At 63.5% G+C, this 14929-nt stretch overlaps 1 protein-coding gene across 1 annotated transcript in view; it reads right to left on the bottom strand.

Moving 5' to 3' along the window:
- LOC119099697 (multiple epidermal growth factor-like domains protein 8) overlaps nt 1-14712 on the bottom strand; it is a gene marked incomplete at its 5' end in the record, with an annotated part of 30135 nt that extends 15423 nt beyond the window's left edge. The window contains 23 exons of the mRNA XM_037222762.1: nt 307-490; nt 1084-1260; nt 2120-2253; nt 3179-3314; nt 4133-4332; nt 4728-4731; nt 4793-4931; nt 5109-5288; nt 5640-5816; nt 6149-6340; nt 7065-7513; nt 7966-8064; nt 8095-8349; nt 8803-8928; nt 9324-9536; nt 10120-10278; nt 10681-11042; nt 12132-12269; nt 12724-12973; nt 13307-13492; nt 13679-13771; nt 14066-14238; nt 14595-14712. Coding sequence (XP_037078657.1) covers nt 307-490; nt 1084-1260; nt 2120-2253; nt 3179-3314; nt 4133-4332; nt 4728-4731; nt 4793-4931; nt 5109-5288; nt 5640-5816; nt 6149-6340; nt 7065-7513; nt 7966-8064; nt 8095-8349; nt 8803-8928; nt 9324-9536; nt 10120-10278; nt 10681-11042; nt 12132-12269; nt 12724-12973; nt 13307-13492; nt 13679-13771; nt 14066-14238; nt 14595-14712 — 4144 coding nt within the window. The remainder of the gene's footprint in view (nt 1-306; nt 491-1083; nt 1261-2119; nt 2254-3178; nt 3315-4132; nt 4333-4727; nt 4732-4792; nt 4932-5108; nt 5289-5639; nt 5817-6148; nt 6341-7064; nt 7514-7965; nt 8065-8094; nt 8350-8802; nt 8929-9323; nt 9537-10119; nt 10279-10680; nt 11043-12131; nt 12270-12723; nt 12974-13306; nt 13493-13678; nt 13772-14065; nt 14239-14594) is intronic.
- Nucleotides 14713-14929: the final 217 nt, after the last annotated feature.

Raw genomic sequence — 14929 nt, 5'->3', positions numbered from 1 at the left:
AGGGAGTCAATAAGTCATTGTGACCTAACTTTTCCTTGATATTGTGCAACGAGAGTGAGCTAAAATATTGATATAAGCGCACGAAACTGTCCGGGTACGACAGTGTTAGCTGATCGAGCGATATGCGCAACGCCACGGACACACCTTGTGGCACACTTGAAACCATTCGTTCAGAACCACCACAAACAGACCACCGCTGAGCAGCTGCCACTGCAGCGTCCCGAGGATGCCGCCATCCCCGGCCCTGCTCGCGCGCTCGTCCCACCCGGCGCCGGTGACAGCCGGGCGGCGCGGCCCGCTCCGTACCCATGGGTGCCGAGCCGGTGCAGTTGAGCCGCAGCCACGCCCCGCGCGTGACGTCATACTCCCAGACGTCGGCGAGCCAGTCGTGCTGCGGCGAGAAGCCGCCCAGCAGCAGCAGGCTGCGCAGCCCGTCCCGCTGCCGGTACGTCAGCGAGTGGCCGGCCAGCGGCGGCAGCACCGACGGCACCTGGCCGGCCGGCGCGGCGGGGCGTCAGAGGCGGCCGCCGGCGGGCAGGTGGCGACGTCACGCGGCCCACGCCGCCACGACGGGCGGCCGGTCACACGTGCGCCGGAACAACGCGCTGCCTTTGTGGCGCCGCTCAGCGCCCAGTCAGGCGACTAAGCGATACGGATGACTTGCATCCACTAACCACGCGGTCAGGTATTTCCGGAGGCATGCACAACGCAGGGATGCCAGTGAAAGAGCGCTGTTTCGTAGATATCTCACCCCGGTCGACACGCGAAGATCGCGTTACGGACGTGTCATACTTGGTTCGTTCAGATATTTGCAGCTTTGGGACAAAAACACTGAAGGCCCAAAATGCTTTTCACATATGAGATATCATCAACAACTTGTTTGCACCACCCCGAATCACCAACCACCACCTCATCACCATTTCAGCATCAGTTTCGTTTCTGGTGAACGTAGGAGAACGTAAAAACATTGTTGTGCAGTCGCCATTCTGCCCCGATTTGCCAGCCGTTCACCCTATACGCAACGTCTGGCCATCAACCCAATGTGGGGACACTGCGGCGACCTCCTGGGCGCCTCGCACCGACCTTGACTTCGTTCCACATCTTGGTCTTGATGTGGAAGCGCCAGCAGTCGCGTAGGAACTCGTTGCCGTCGGTGCCGCCGTATATGTAGATCTCCCGCTGCGAGACGACATAGGCGGCGGCGTGGAAGAAGCGTCCGCGGGGCACGTACGGCCGGGACGGCTGGTACTGCACGGTCACCTGGGCGGGGCGGCGAGAGCGGAGCGTCACCGGACCGGCCGACCTCAATCACCACACACACATACACACGGCCGGGACGGCTGGTACTGCACGGTCACCTGGGCGGGGCGGCGAGAGCGGAGCGTCACCGGCGCGGCCCGCCGCCGGACCGGCCGACCTTAATCACCACACACACACCACACACGTACACGCACACGCACACCACAAACGTAAACGCACACGCACACGCACACGCACACGCACACACACACACATGCACACACACACACACGCATACACACACACACACACACATACACACACACACACTTGTCGGCGTCTGTGACAGTCGCAATGGTCGCCACCGCAAAATGGTAGCGATCAGAACCGTGACAAGCGGCCGCCATTGCAGCAGTGCCGTTAGTCATGATCGTGACTGTGAACGTGACCGTGGGTAACTACCACGGTAACTACCACTGTGACTACGACAGCGGGGCTGGGCGACTGTGGCAGCACGTGACTAACAGCACATGCGTAGGACGATAACTACCGACGCTAACTGGCCGTTGCGTGACTGCCCGTCGCCGCGACGCCGGGCCGAGCGACAGCAGCAGGCTGCGACAGAAGGCGGCGGCGACGCCGGGCCGAGCGATAGCAGATTGCGACAGAAGGCCGCGGCGACGCCGGGCCGGGCGACAGCAGCAGATTGCGACAGAAGGCCGCGGCGACGCCGGGCCGAGCGACACCAGCAGGCTGCGACAGAAGGCCGCGGCGACGCCGGGCCGAGCGACAGCAGCAGGCTGCGACAGAAGGCCGCGGCGACGCCGGGCCGAGCGACAGCAGCAGGCTGCGACAGAAGGCCACGGCGACGGCAACCCACCTGCTGCCAGGTGTTGCCGCGCGTCTCGAACTCCTGGATGTCGTTGAGCGCGCCGCGGGAGAGCGAGTATCCGCCGAACAGCCAGAGCGAGCTGTAGTGGTCGGCCGTGAGAGTGTGGCCGAACCGCGGCAGCACTGAAACACGTGCCGGCACCTCCTCAACACCGGCGCGGAGCGGCAGCGACATCCATACAACCCTTGCCGTCCCTCTCGCATGCCAGTGTCACGACAGGTGACAAGGGGGCAAGTCTCAACAGTCTCAGCAAGGATGACATTTTGGTGATGGGCTGTGACGTGCACATGATCATTATGGTGCGCTATGAAGGCTGGTTCCGGTTACTGTCCACTGGAGGTACCGGTCACGCTCCAGCGACACAGGGTCTCACACTGCTGCTGGACTGGTTGACGAAGGAGCAGGAAAAGGGCGTCATACGATCCGAGCTCCATCTGGAACATGGAAGGGTTGGAGCAACTGGCAATGGAGTGGGCCGCTGGTACTTCCACAGAACCAAAATCAACTCAATTGAACTTTTATTGGTGTATATTAGTTACGAAAAATTGCTTTTTCAGCTGGGAAATCTATCAGCAGATGAGATAAATATGGTGAATTATCACCTTACCTCGGCTGCAAATGACAGGCTGTCATGGTGTGGCAGGTAGATCGTATTGCTCATGTCCGTACTCGTCCAACGATCATCAACAATTGTTCATGCTTACTAATGACGAACAGTATCATCCATCTACCATATGACAAGAGAGTGCTATCCTTCAAAGCAGGAGTAATGATATCAAACGTCAGCATCAGGTGACTGGACAAAACAACGGAACGGTCAACAAAAAAAAAAAACAGTCCAACCGAAATAGTCGGAGAGGATAAAACTTGAATACGAAGGGGTCAAAAGGGAAATATACGAGTAGCAAAAAAGTCGAAGCACAAAAAGAACAATCTGATAAAAGTCAACAGGGACAGTCAAATCGGAAAAGTCAAAGGACAAAAAGCCGAGTGGGATAAGCGTCGGCTGGAAACGTCCCCGCCGCCGCCGGACGGGCCGCGCCTCACCTGTCTGCAGGTACTTGAGCGACTCTTCCACGTGGTTCTCGTTGAAGAGCTCGGTGTAGATCACGTGGCCGGGCAGCGCCGTGACGTTACAGTGCGGCCCCACGTAGCCTGGGTCGCAGACGACACGGCCGTACGGCTGGGGGCCAGGCACACAGTGGTGAGTGCCGTGTCCGCAGCGACGGCCCGAGCTCCCGTGCGACAGTGGTCTGCCCGTGTCCGCGCCATACGGCTCGTGATCAGGCACACAGTGGTGAGCGCCGTGTCCGCAGCGACGGCTCGAGCTCCCGTGCGACAGTGGTCTGCCCGTGTCCGCACCATACGGCTCGTGATCAGGCACAGTGTTGAGCGCCGTGTCCGCAGCGACGGCTCGAGCTCCCGTGCGACAGTGGTCTGCCCGTGTCCGCACCATACGGCTCGTGATCAGGCGCCGCGTCCGCAGCGACAGCTCGAGTTCCCGCGCGACAGTGGTCTGCCCGTGTCCTCGCCATACGGCTCGTGATCAGGCGCCGCGTCCGCAGCAACGTCCCGAGGTCCCGCGCGACAGTGGTCTGCCCGTGTCCTCGCCATACGGCTCGTGATCAGGCGCCGCGTCCGCAGCAACGTCCCGAGGTCCCGCGCGACAGTGGTCTGCCCGGATCCGCGCCATACGGCTCGTGATCAGGCGGCCGGTGGTGCTGTGACCTGCTGCACCAGCTAATGGAATTGTGTATGCAAGTCTGTGCCACTCTTACTACAGGTGCCGTGTTAGGTGACCATCAATGGTGGCCGTCAAGCTATTCTCCACTGGTGCATATGCAAAGTAAGAACGAAACGCCGACACGGGCCCCGCCACTGTGCTGTACACATTTGGGGCGAAATTGACGCCGGCGGGCGTGTCCGCCGTTCTCTGCCGCCGGTGGCGGCGTCGGCCGGCACCCGCCGGGCCGGGCGCCCGTCTCATCCGGCGGGGCTCACCATGTCACAGCGGCCGTGCACGATCCGCTCCGGACAGGGGTGCGGCGCGCAGCCGGGGCCGGAGCGGCCGGCGCCGCAGACGCAGAGGCCGGCCACGCAGCGGCGACCGCTCGGGCACCCGTCAGGGCAGCGCAGCACACGGTAGCTGGCGTTGAAGCCCTCCGACGGCGAGTGCTGCTCGAAGTACACCGTCAGGAAGCCTGCCGACGGCGGCATTGGTCAGCACGGTTGTCGTCGCCGGCCCGTTACCATGGGCGGAGGCACTTAATGGTTCACTCTTGCACAAGTCCACTCCGTAGCTTCGATGATGAAATCTAGCGGACAACAGTAAAGCGCGTACCAGCCTGCCGGTCGCTGATCTCTACCAGGCATCCCAACATAAAAGCTCGTAATACATTTCGCCAGGCTGGCCTGCGCAACACAGACCCTCTGAGTTTTCCAGCCGGAAAACATCGCTGGACCGTGGCGCGTCGTGACAGGTTTCTCCTGGTCGTGAGTCTGACTTCCCGTCACTAACCCTACGCTGAGCCTGACCTGGGACGCCACACTACCCTAAGCGCGCGCTGGCGCCGGGCCGTCCGCCCGGGCCAGCTACCGACCTGAGGTGGCGCGCAGCACGGTGACGCCGTCGCCGGGCGGCGCCGTGTCGTCGCACAGCACCGCCAGCGCGTGCTGCTGCCGGTCCCAGTGGGAGCTGGTCGACACGCTCTCCGGCAGGCCGTCGTACACGTACACGTGGCTCCGGTCGCACGGCACGTGTCGCAGCGGGCCCACGCGCAGCTCCAGCGTCTCGCGCAGACTGCAACGCACGCGCCCGGCCACGTGTCAGCGCGCTCAGACACGGGCACTCGGTCAGCGGCGGCCCACCACTCTCAGCGGGACACTGGACGGAGAGGGAGCGGGAGGAGCCCGCCCGAGCCGTCGACGGGCAGAGGCCAGGCGGCGGCCACCGGCTCACCCGCGGCCGGCCGCTCACCTGTCGTAGATGGGCGCGTGGTCGAGGCTGTCGAACACGGTGATGACCCAGAGGCAGTGGGTGTCGTGCGGCGGGCCGCGGCCGGCCGGCGGCCGGTGCCGCTGGCAGCCGATGTGGCCCTCGGTGGCGGCCAGCGCCACGCCGCGCGACTCGCAGCCCCGGTAGCACACGCCCGCGTCCCTGGTGGACGCACAGGCAATCATGGCTCCGCTGGCGGCCGCAGTTGGTTAGGGTGCTCACACGCCGCCCACTCGCTGCTGCATCGCGCAAAACGCCGGCGTGATTCACCCGGGGCGGCTGCCGCGTCTCCAGACAGCTGTGTGCCACGCCGTACATAGATACTACCGGGCCCGATTCAAACTTGAAGGAAAGCGACCACTCCACACTAATCAAGTTCGCCAGCCTACTCAAAACAAAGACGGCGACACGCTGGCGGTAACACATTTCAGCTCTGCGCGAGCGCCATCTCGTCGGGCCCTCTCCCTGCCGCGCTGCAGGCCTTGCCCGCGCTCCGGCGGTGTCGGCACCCACCGGGGGTCTCCGTAGTAGCCGGGCGCGCAGCGCTCGCAGCCGTCACCCTCCGTGTTGTCCTGGCAGAAGCAGCGGCCCGTGGCGACGTCGCAGACGTTGAGGCCGACATCACCGTGGCCGTTGCAGTGGCAGGGCTGGCAGCCGGCCGACGAGGTGGCGTTGCCGAAGCTGCCCACACTGGCGGGGGAGGCGGCGCCGGTCAGCGGGCCTGAGCGACACCAGGGCGGCTCTACGGCGTTGGAGGGACGCCGAGAAAGGTAGTCCCGCCAACGGGACGCTGACGCAGGCTAGCGGGCACGGGATGCGAAGACAGATGAACCAGTCCATGGGGAGGGGTGTACCTGCAGAGCTGGCAGTGGGGCCCGGTGGTGCGGTGCTGGCACGGGGAGGGGTGTACCTACAGAGCGGACAGTGGGGCCCGGTGGTGCGGTGATGGCACGGGGAGGGGTGTACCTGCAGAGCTGACAGTGGGGTCCGGTGGTGCGGTGCTGGCACGGGGAGGGGTGTACCTGCAGAGATGACAGTAGGGCCCGGTGGTGCGGTGCTGGCACGCGTCGCAGAGGCCCGGTCCGCCGGAGCAGGTGGAGTGGTTGTGACAGCCGCAGTCGACGCTGCAGTCGGCGCCGCTCCAGCCCAGGTCGCAGTTGCAGCGGTAGTGCGGCGGTCCCGAACACCGGCCCGGGCGACAGTCCTCCACACACCTGGGCCGTCACACACCAGCCGTCACGCGGCAGCACACTCCGCACCGGCCCGGCCGACAATCCTCCACACATCTGGGACGTCATACACCAGCCGTCACGCGGCGGCATACTCCGCATCGGCCCGGCCGACAGTCCTCCACACACCTGGGCCGTCACACACCAGCCGTCACGCGGCAACACACTCCGCACCGGCCCGGCCGACAGTCCTCCACACACCTGGGACGTCACACACCAGCCGCCACGCGGCGGCATACTCCGCACCGGCCCGGCCGACAGTCCTCCACACATCTGGGACGTCATACACCAGCCGTCACGCAGCACACTCCGCACCGGCCACCGGCCGGCTCAGACCACGCTGCCGACGCCAGATGACTGACAATGGGCGCCCGCTCCGAGACTGGCACGATACGAGATACGGGGCCGTGAACACATCCCCGCTCTGCGGTTTCTGGGGGGGGGGGGGGGCAAACATGGCAAGACCGACTGAGAGGCTATCAGGCAAAAGCGCTCGGGGCTGGTTGTGTAAAGTAGGCAAATAGCTAGTGTGCCAGTAATACCACGCCCAAGCGAGATCGACCGCGACACAGCAAATGCGCCAGGAGGTAAAACAGCAAACTTCGTTCAATGCTCAAAGGCCACGTGATCAACCGACTCGTACGCGATCATGAATGCTCATCGGGTGTGGCCTAGCCACCACCCTTGCTGCCAGACCCCGACAACTTACGTCCTTTCACAGCTGTTGCGGCCGTCGCCGGTGAAGCCCACGTTGCAGGTGCAGTTGAAGGCGCCGTGCGTGTTGGCGCACGTGGCGTTCTCGTGGCAGTCGTGCGTGCCCAGCCGACACTCGTCCACGTCCGGACACTCGACGAACGCCCAGCTCGTCTGGTTGGCCGGGCACACCTGTCCATCGGCCGGCGCCGCCAGCGCACCCTCGCGACACATGCCGCGCGTCGGCTCGCCGGCGTCGTAGCACCAGCCGCAGCCGAGCGCGCGCAGACAGGCGGCGCACGAACGGAAGGCACCACACGCCTGACACTGCATCTGACGGAGCGCCAGCTCCGGCAGGCCGGGCGCCGCCAGCTCGGCCGTGTCGCGCAGGTGGTCCCGGTCCACCCACTGGCGGCACTGCGAGAACTGGAACCGGGACGTGTACGTGGAGAGCAGGAAGCACTCCTGGAACAGGCGGACGGACGGCGGGCGGGTCAGTCGACTGGAGGCCAGGCGGGATCAGAGTGACCCGGCGGCTGCTGCGCCGACGCACAGATTATACCGGGCCATGCGTGCGACAGAATAACTTCGCGTGATCTTTGTAGTGAAATTTAAAGGAGTCAAAGAAGAGCAATGCGCTCGATTTCTCTAGAAGTGGGTTTGAATTCGTAGCTACGTTATCTGGTGTCGAATTCTCCAACCAACCCAACTATTGGCTGACGTGCACGCATCACAGATGCTGTCGTTCAAATCACACTGAAACCAAAGTCATCATGAACAACACAAGCGTGTGACAGCAAGGGGAATATTATCACTGCTTTTTGCAGTCAACTTCCCCACATGCCACAGTGCAACAGCCCTAGATGGATGCCGTCGTCGCCCTGCACCTTACACTGACGCCACCACCGCGGCCTCACCCTGGTCTCGGTGCACCAGGAGCAGCTGCCGGGCGCGCTGATGCAGCTGACGCAGTCGCCGCGTCGGTCGCAGGGCAGCGGGCAGTCGGCGGGCCGCACCAGCGCGCCCGTCGCGGCGCGTACGCACCGCGCCCCGTCCGGCAGCCACTGACAGCCGGCGGTCGTGCACGCGGCGCACGCCACGTGGTCGGCGCAGCGCGGGCAGAGCGGCGGCGCCAGCGTGAGCAGGCGCGCGCAGCGGGCGGTGCGGTCGCGTCGGCGCAGGCAGGCGCCGCTGGCGCCGCACCAGCCGCACGCGGCGTCAGACAAACACGCCAGGCAGCTGGTGAGGCGCGCGCACGAACCGTTCGAATACGGCTCGAGGAACTCAAACGTCAGCGACTCCTGAAGACAGGTGAGGGGTACGGCGTTAGCCGGGCCCAGCGCGGGAACGCTCTCACCAGCGCTCCACTTCCAAATAAACGGACAAAAACCCTTCCGTAGCAAATTTGCCAATTCCAGTGAATAATATCGAGAGCCCATACTACACCAATGTTCCAGCAGTGACTTTTGTGAGGACCTAGACTGCCAGCTACAGCTGACGGATGACGGGCTGACTGGAACAGCCTGTCAGCCGCAGACTGGCTTCGCAGTGATGTGACTCATCTGCTTCGACCGACTAACTGCTGTGAGGACTTGTCGTTCTCCCACACCAGCCACGTAAGACCAGCTCTACAGGGACCCTCAGCGTCCCCACATCCGTGCCAGCCCAGAGCGACTGACCAGTTTTTGTGAGGAGGCGCCGTTCCACTCCAGCCGGACGTCGGCGTGCGGCGGCGGCGCCGCCTGTCCGGCCGGCGGCAGCGTCACCGTCAGCTGCAGCAGGTACGCCGCCGACCGGTCGCCGCCGAACAGCGGCGACAGGTCACCGCGGAACGCCTCCACCGTCTGCAGCTTGGTCACCCGGTTCTGACTCACAGTCTCCTGCCGCCGCCGGTGCCACACGTCACATCCATGCTTGCGGCAATCTACGTTTTCACATATGTGTTTCATCACATATATGTTTTCACAGGTGTTTGCGGCAATCAAGGGCACCAGGGAAATGTATATGAATGCATCAAGGTAATAGTCACCACTGCGGAAGTAAAAACCACGTGCAAAACATTCAAATGTCATAAACAAACACTGAACATACGAAAGAAAGTTCAGATTACATCATGCAGCTGACATGTTTAGAGGAACAGATACCCCGTGTTTTGCAAAGAAGCATAACCTACGAAATAGGTAGATTGGGGCACCTTCCCCGGAGCGTACTGCGCTTCCCAGAGCTGCACCGTGACCCGCTGGAGCGAGCGGTCGGCCGGCGCGCGGTCGCTCACCATGCGCTGCCAGCTGCGGTCGGTGGAGACGAGCAGCTGCGAACTGGACCGGCTGCTGGTGGTGATGAAGAGGCGCAGGTACGGGTCCGTCTTGGGCCGGCTGCCCAGCGGGTGCACGTAGCCGCGGAGGCGCGCCGTCACCAGGCCGCGCTCCTGGCCGGCCGCCTCCGCCCACAGACGCAGCGTCGTCTTGGTCGAGTTGATGATGCTCACCTGGCGGCCACACCCTGCCAGCTCTAGACACGCCTGGTCTCTGCACGCGCCCCACCTGGCAGAGCTGCTACGTTGGTCACAGCTCTGTGTCAAGCAAAGTCAAGCTCATGCAAAAGAGGACAGAAAAGGACTGCAGACCCAGCTGATGATGCTTATCTGGGATTCGGGGGCATGGGGTACATGGTCTAAGGGGAGGCATAATGGGATTAGGTGGGGGAAAAGGAGCGGAGATCGTGCTGGGCGAAGCAATACGTCATTTCAGGGAATGGATCGAAAAAGGCAAAACGCTGACGCGCATACGACGCAAAAGGCTGTTTGAACAACGAGCGTCAACTTTCGCACTTGAGTTGGATGGTAAATGAGATTGACATCAACATCCAGTTGCAATAATACATCGTCTAGGCCAAGCTAGCTAAGTTTCAGATAGAAGTGTTCGTTAAAAATGGTCAAGCACGGTAAAAAAATCAAAAAGTAGTACGGTATGTAGGACATTTTCACCACCGGCGCACGTGTCGCACTATACCAGTGCAGTCGCCGCGCCGCCCGCTGCGTGGTCCCCGCGCCGAGCGTCGGCTGCCCTCACCTCATCGGGCCAGTCGAGGTCCGCCGGGTTGTGGTACTTGGTGAGCGTCAGGCCCGGCCGGAAGTCGCGCGTGCGGCACTCCTGCAGCCGCGTCACCTCGGTGCCGTTGGAGCCCCACCAGCCGCCCAGGCCGGAGGGGGTCTCCGAGCCGGCGCCGCACAGGCCCGGCACGCCTGCGACGGGCGGCCACGGGGTCAGCACGGCCGGCGTCACCGACGCGTCACGTACAGTGATGGCGTTAAGGCAGTCAGGGTCGGGCCTTGCTGCAGCAGCGGCTGTTGTAGCCGAGCATGTGTCAAAATACGCCGCACATGGACAATGTTAGATGGTGCCCTGGAAATGAAACATTTTTACTGCATACTTAGGAGCTTACTTTGCTGCTTACGCGGGGATTCACGGGCGCACAACAAGATACCGAAGGCGGTTAACGGCTCTCGACCACCACCAGCTGCCACACGGGTCCCAGCGGCGGCGCCTGGCGCAGCTCCGGCGTCCCCCGGCGCGCGCGCCTCCCAGCTCACCGTCGGCGCGGTGGCAGGCGGCGCTCTGCACGCACCAGGCGCAGCCGGCGCCGTGCACGGCGCACGCCTGACACTGGCGCAGCGCGGCGCACACGCCTGGGCACGGCGACGACTGCAGATTGCTGGTGCAGATGCTGCCCTGGCCGCGGCCGTAGCAGCGGCCCTCCGGGCACCAGCCGCACACCGGGTTGGCCGTGCACGACGACTGGGTGTCGTGGCGGGCGCACATGACGTCGCGGTCGGCCGGCCGGCTGCTCGGCGCCACCATCGTGTCGGGCAGCGTGTAGGCCAGCAGGCGGCCCGACACGGCGCCGTGGTAGCCGCCGAACAGCAGCAGCGTGCTGCCGTCCCGCACCGCACCACTGGCGCCGAACAGACCGAACGACAGCGGGTAGCTGGACCCTGCCGGCGGACGGCGGCAGGGGGGCGGCGGTGAGCGGGGGGCAACATCACTGGCCCCCAAAAGGCCGAATGGTAGCGGGTATCCGGACCCTGCCGGCGGACGGCGGCAGGGGGGGGGGGGGCGGTGAGCGGGGAGCGACACCACCGGCCCCAAACAGACCGAACGGCAGCGGGTAGCTGGACCCTGTCGATGGACGGCGGCAGGGGGGGGGGGGGGGGCGGTGAGCGGGGAGCGACACCACAGCCCCAAACAGGCCGAACGGCAGCGGGTAGCCGGACCCCGCCGATGGACGGCGGCCGGGCGGCGGCGGTTAGCGGGGAGCGACACCGCCGGCCCCAAACAGGCCGAACGGCAGCGGGTAACCGGACCCTGTCGGCGAACGGCGGCAGGAGGGAGGGGGGGGGGGAGGAGGCGGCGGTGAGCGGGGAGCGACACCACCGGCCCCAAACAGGTCGAACGGCAGCGGGTAGCTAGACCCGGTCGATGGACGGCGGCAGCGGGGCGGCGGTGAGCGGGGAGCGAAACCACCGGCCGAGCGAGGCAGCTTCACAGCTGCTCACGAGCGCAACACATAAGGGGTTCATGACTACTCTGCTGGCAGCTATCGAACTTCAATAAACCGGGAGACACTGGTTAAACAGTGTTATCAAGCAGACGTTGCTGATAGTGTAAATGCCCGACGTTTCAAACTGTGATCATCGTCAGGAGTGGAGAGGGTTAAGCCAAAAAGCTACCTTTAAAAAACAGTACACGGGAATCCAGAAAATGACGTGCAGCCACTTTCACTAGAAAAATAGCTTGTGGTGTCTGCATTTCATAAGGGGCACGGTCAGTTCTTAAACACGTTCCTGTTAGTGGTGCAGACAGCTAATGTCTTTCAGGATTTGCGATGCGTTCCGCTGCCGAGGCTGTATGGCGGCGCCTGCCTCTCACCCCAGCAGAAAGGGCGGGCACCGCGGGGAACCGAACCCCGGACCCTCTGATACCCCAGACACACAGCTTAACCACTACACTACCGACATCCAGGTGCGAAAGACCTGCGATTAACAGGGTGAGGTGCTATTTAATAGCACAGTTTTGCTACTTACAATCAGATGTGATCTCCAGAACGCCGTGGTTTACCCACGCGTGGCATCGCAGATTGTAGAAGAATATTTGATGGTCGTAGCATATGTTTTCTAGCTGGTGACGATGTGTATAGCCACCAAACACCACCATGTAGTCGCCTGAAATGGCATACAGTGAGTACTGTGTAACCTCTCCAACTATGAACCAAAAGTGGTAAATGATGCAGTATGCAAACAAGAGCAATATATGACGCTTACCATGCTACACAATCCGTTGTCACCGGTAGAAAAGTATTTAATCTGGATGTAAAAGCGTTCGTAACAATGTGCTTAGGTTGTCCTGATAAACCGGACGATCAATCAGCCCCAAGCTGACAGTATTGACAAATCAAGGAGCATCAAAGCTTTTCATACCATATGCCAAGTATTTGAGCGCGTCAATCGCGCAGTTATTTGGAAAAATAACGGGGACGGCGCGCAGCAGCAGTGGGCTGTAACGCCAGGAGCCGAGGGCTCCGCGGCGTTACAGGAGCGTCTCTCCACGGCGAGCCGAGGGCTCCGGGTCGGCACCAGGTCCGGTCAGACCTCGACGGCCCGCGCACATACCACTCACCGGCTATCGCGGCCACGTGGAAGGCGCGCTCGAGCGGCACGTGTGCGTCTAGCTGCTGGGCGCGCGGGTAGGCCAGCTCGGACCAGAACAGCTCGCGCAGGTGGAACAGGTACATCTTGTCCGAGAGCATGGGGAAGCGCACCACGTCCACGGCCAGGCCGCCGTACACGAGCAGCGAGTCCGCCTCCGCGTGGTACAGCGTGCTGTGCCCGACCAGCTGCAGGCTCGGCTGGCGGCCGCCACGCGGCGCCACCTGCGCCCAGCGCGCGCCCGCCGCGTCCACGCGCAGCCGCCAGAGGTCGCCGAGGATGGTGTCGCCGGCGCCGGCGCCGGCCAGCAGGTAGAGCGTGCCGTCCGGGCCGGGCGTCAGCGTGTGATGGAGGCGCGCCGCCGGCCGCGGCCGCGCCGCCAGTCGCCGCCACGCGCCCGACGTCACGTTATACGCCCAGAGATCGTCCAGGAGGCGGCGCCGCGCACCTTGGCCGCCGTGCACCAGCATGAGGTCGGCGCCGAGCGGCGCGGCCGCGTGGCCGAACCGGCCCGCCGGCCAGCAGTCATCGGCCCGGGGAGGCGGCCCGCACGCCTCGTCCGCGGTCCGGCGCGTCCAGGCGCTCGTCGCCAGGTCGTACGCGGCCACATCGTCCAGCACGCGGTTCAGATCATACCCGCCGAACACCACGTACCGGTCCAGCGACGGGAAAAAGACGGCGGCGTGCCTGGCGCGACCGAGGTGCGGCGCGTCGTCCAGCACGTGCCAGCGGTTGCCGGCCTGGCCGGCGCCGAGGCCACAGTCGCGGCCCGAGAAGCCGGGCCGACAGCGGCAGCCGGCCGGGGGCGGCGGGCACTCGCCCTGGCCGGCGGCGGCGTGACAGCCTGCCGGGCAGCGCGGCCACTGGCAGTGCGCGCCGCGCCGATCCGGCGGGCAGCGGCAGCGGCCGGCCTCGCAGCGGCCCACCCCCGAACAGTCGGCCGGGCACGCCGTCACCGCGTAGTGCGCCCGGAACCCCTCCATCACGTAGTTGGTGTCGGAGAAGAACAGCACCGTCATCTGCGGCGGTGGCGGCGGCGGTCAGCGGCGGTCGGGCGGCATAGAACCGGCAGGTCAGCGGCGCGGGGTTGACGACCGCGGCAAACATTCGGTGCCCCGGCCATCCAGACCACTCAGTCGGATATACGACCGGCGAGTGGGCGCAGCGAAACAGCAGCACTAATGAGGACCATACCGAAAAGCACGTCTAGCCATACAGCAAAGCAAAACAGCTTCTGACATCCCCCTATCTAATAACGACCACCAGCACGTTACCAACACTTCAACTCAGCACACCTCTGAAACGCTACTAACTTTTCCGGAGGAGGCGACCAGAGGTAGCGGGACGCTCTTGCCCTTGCCGCTGAAGCTGCCCAGCAGTGTGGTGTTGGGTGCGATGCCATCGTACACGAAAACCTGATCATACGAGCACTCCGTCTCCAACTCTTCGAATGTCAGCGTGACATACCGTCCGAGGGTTTCGTTTGCTGAAAACAGGGAAACTGCTATCGAACAGCAGTCACCAGGTAACACATGACACCAAAAATAAGTCACTCTTGACTATCTAAGAATGCACCAGGAAACCAGAAGAGTACAAATAGTGTGAAAGTGACTGTGACATTTGTTCCTGATGATCATGGTGATAATCAAACATAGTGACCACAAGCTGTCCCCGCTCGTGAATTCCGTTCACGATCTTCACGTCTCAGTCCGATTTTAGGCTAATCTTTCATGTGCCCCGCCCTCGCCTGCATGACAGGCATCGAGCGAATCTAACGCCACAGCGCTCACGCGCGTCCACAGCTAACCCAGCGTTCGTGGCCAGGTAGGTGGTGATGCTCACGGTGGATGATCCACTGGCAGTACGTGTCGTTGCGGTGCTGGCCGGGCCCGTCTGTGATGACGCCGCTGGCCGCCGTCAGCAGGTGGCGATCCCGGGTGCAGCCGCGGCCGCCCGACCAGCAGCAGCTAACAGCTGCCGCCCACAGCAGGCCGGCCAGCAGCCGGCGGCGGCGCATCGCGCGCGCGCCGCACGCCGCCCCGTCGGCGCGTGAGTCACGCTGGGCAGATGGGGGAGCGGTGAGGGCCTGCTCCCATCGCCAGTGCTCCCAGTGGAGATATGCTGATGCTGATGTGAGCTTTGTGCCTGCTCTGGAGCTGACAGCACTGGAGGTCACC

Source organism: Pollicipes pollicipes, unplaced genomic scaffold (assembly GCF_011947565.3).
Source record: "Pollicipes pollicipes isolate AB1234 unplaced genomic scaffold, Ppol_2.1 Scaffold_4881;HRSCAF=5763_pilon_pilon_pilon, whole genome shotgun sequence".
Lineage (NCBI taxonomy): Eukaryota > Metazoa > Arthropoda > Thecostraca > Pollicipedomorpha > Pollicipedidae > Pollicipes > Pollicipes pollicipes.
The sequence above is the reverse complement of the archived record's forward strand: the minus strand, read 5'-3'. Positions and strand labels throughout refer to the sequence as shown.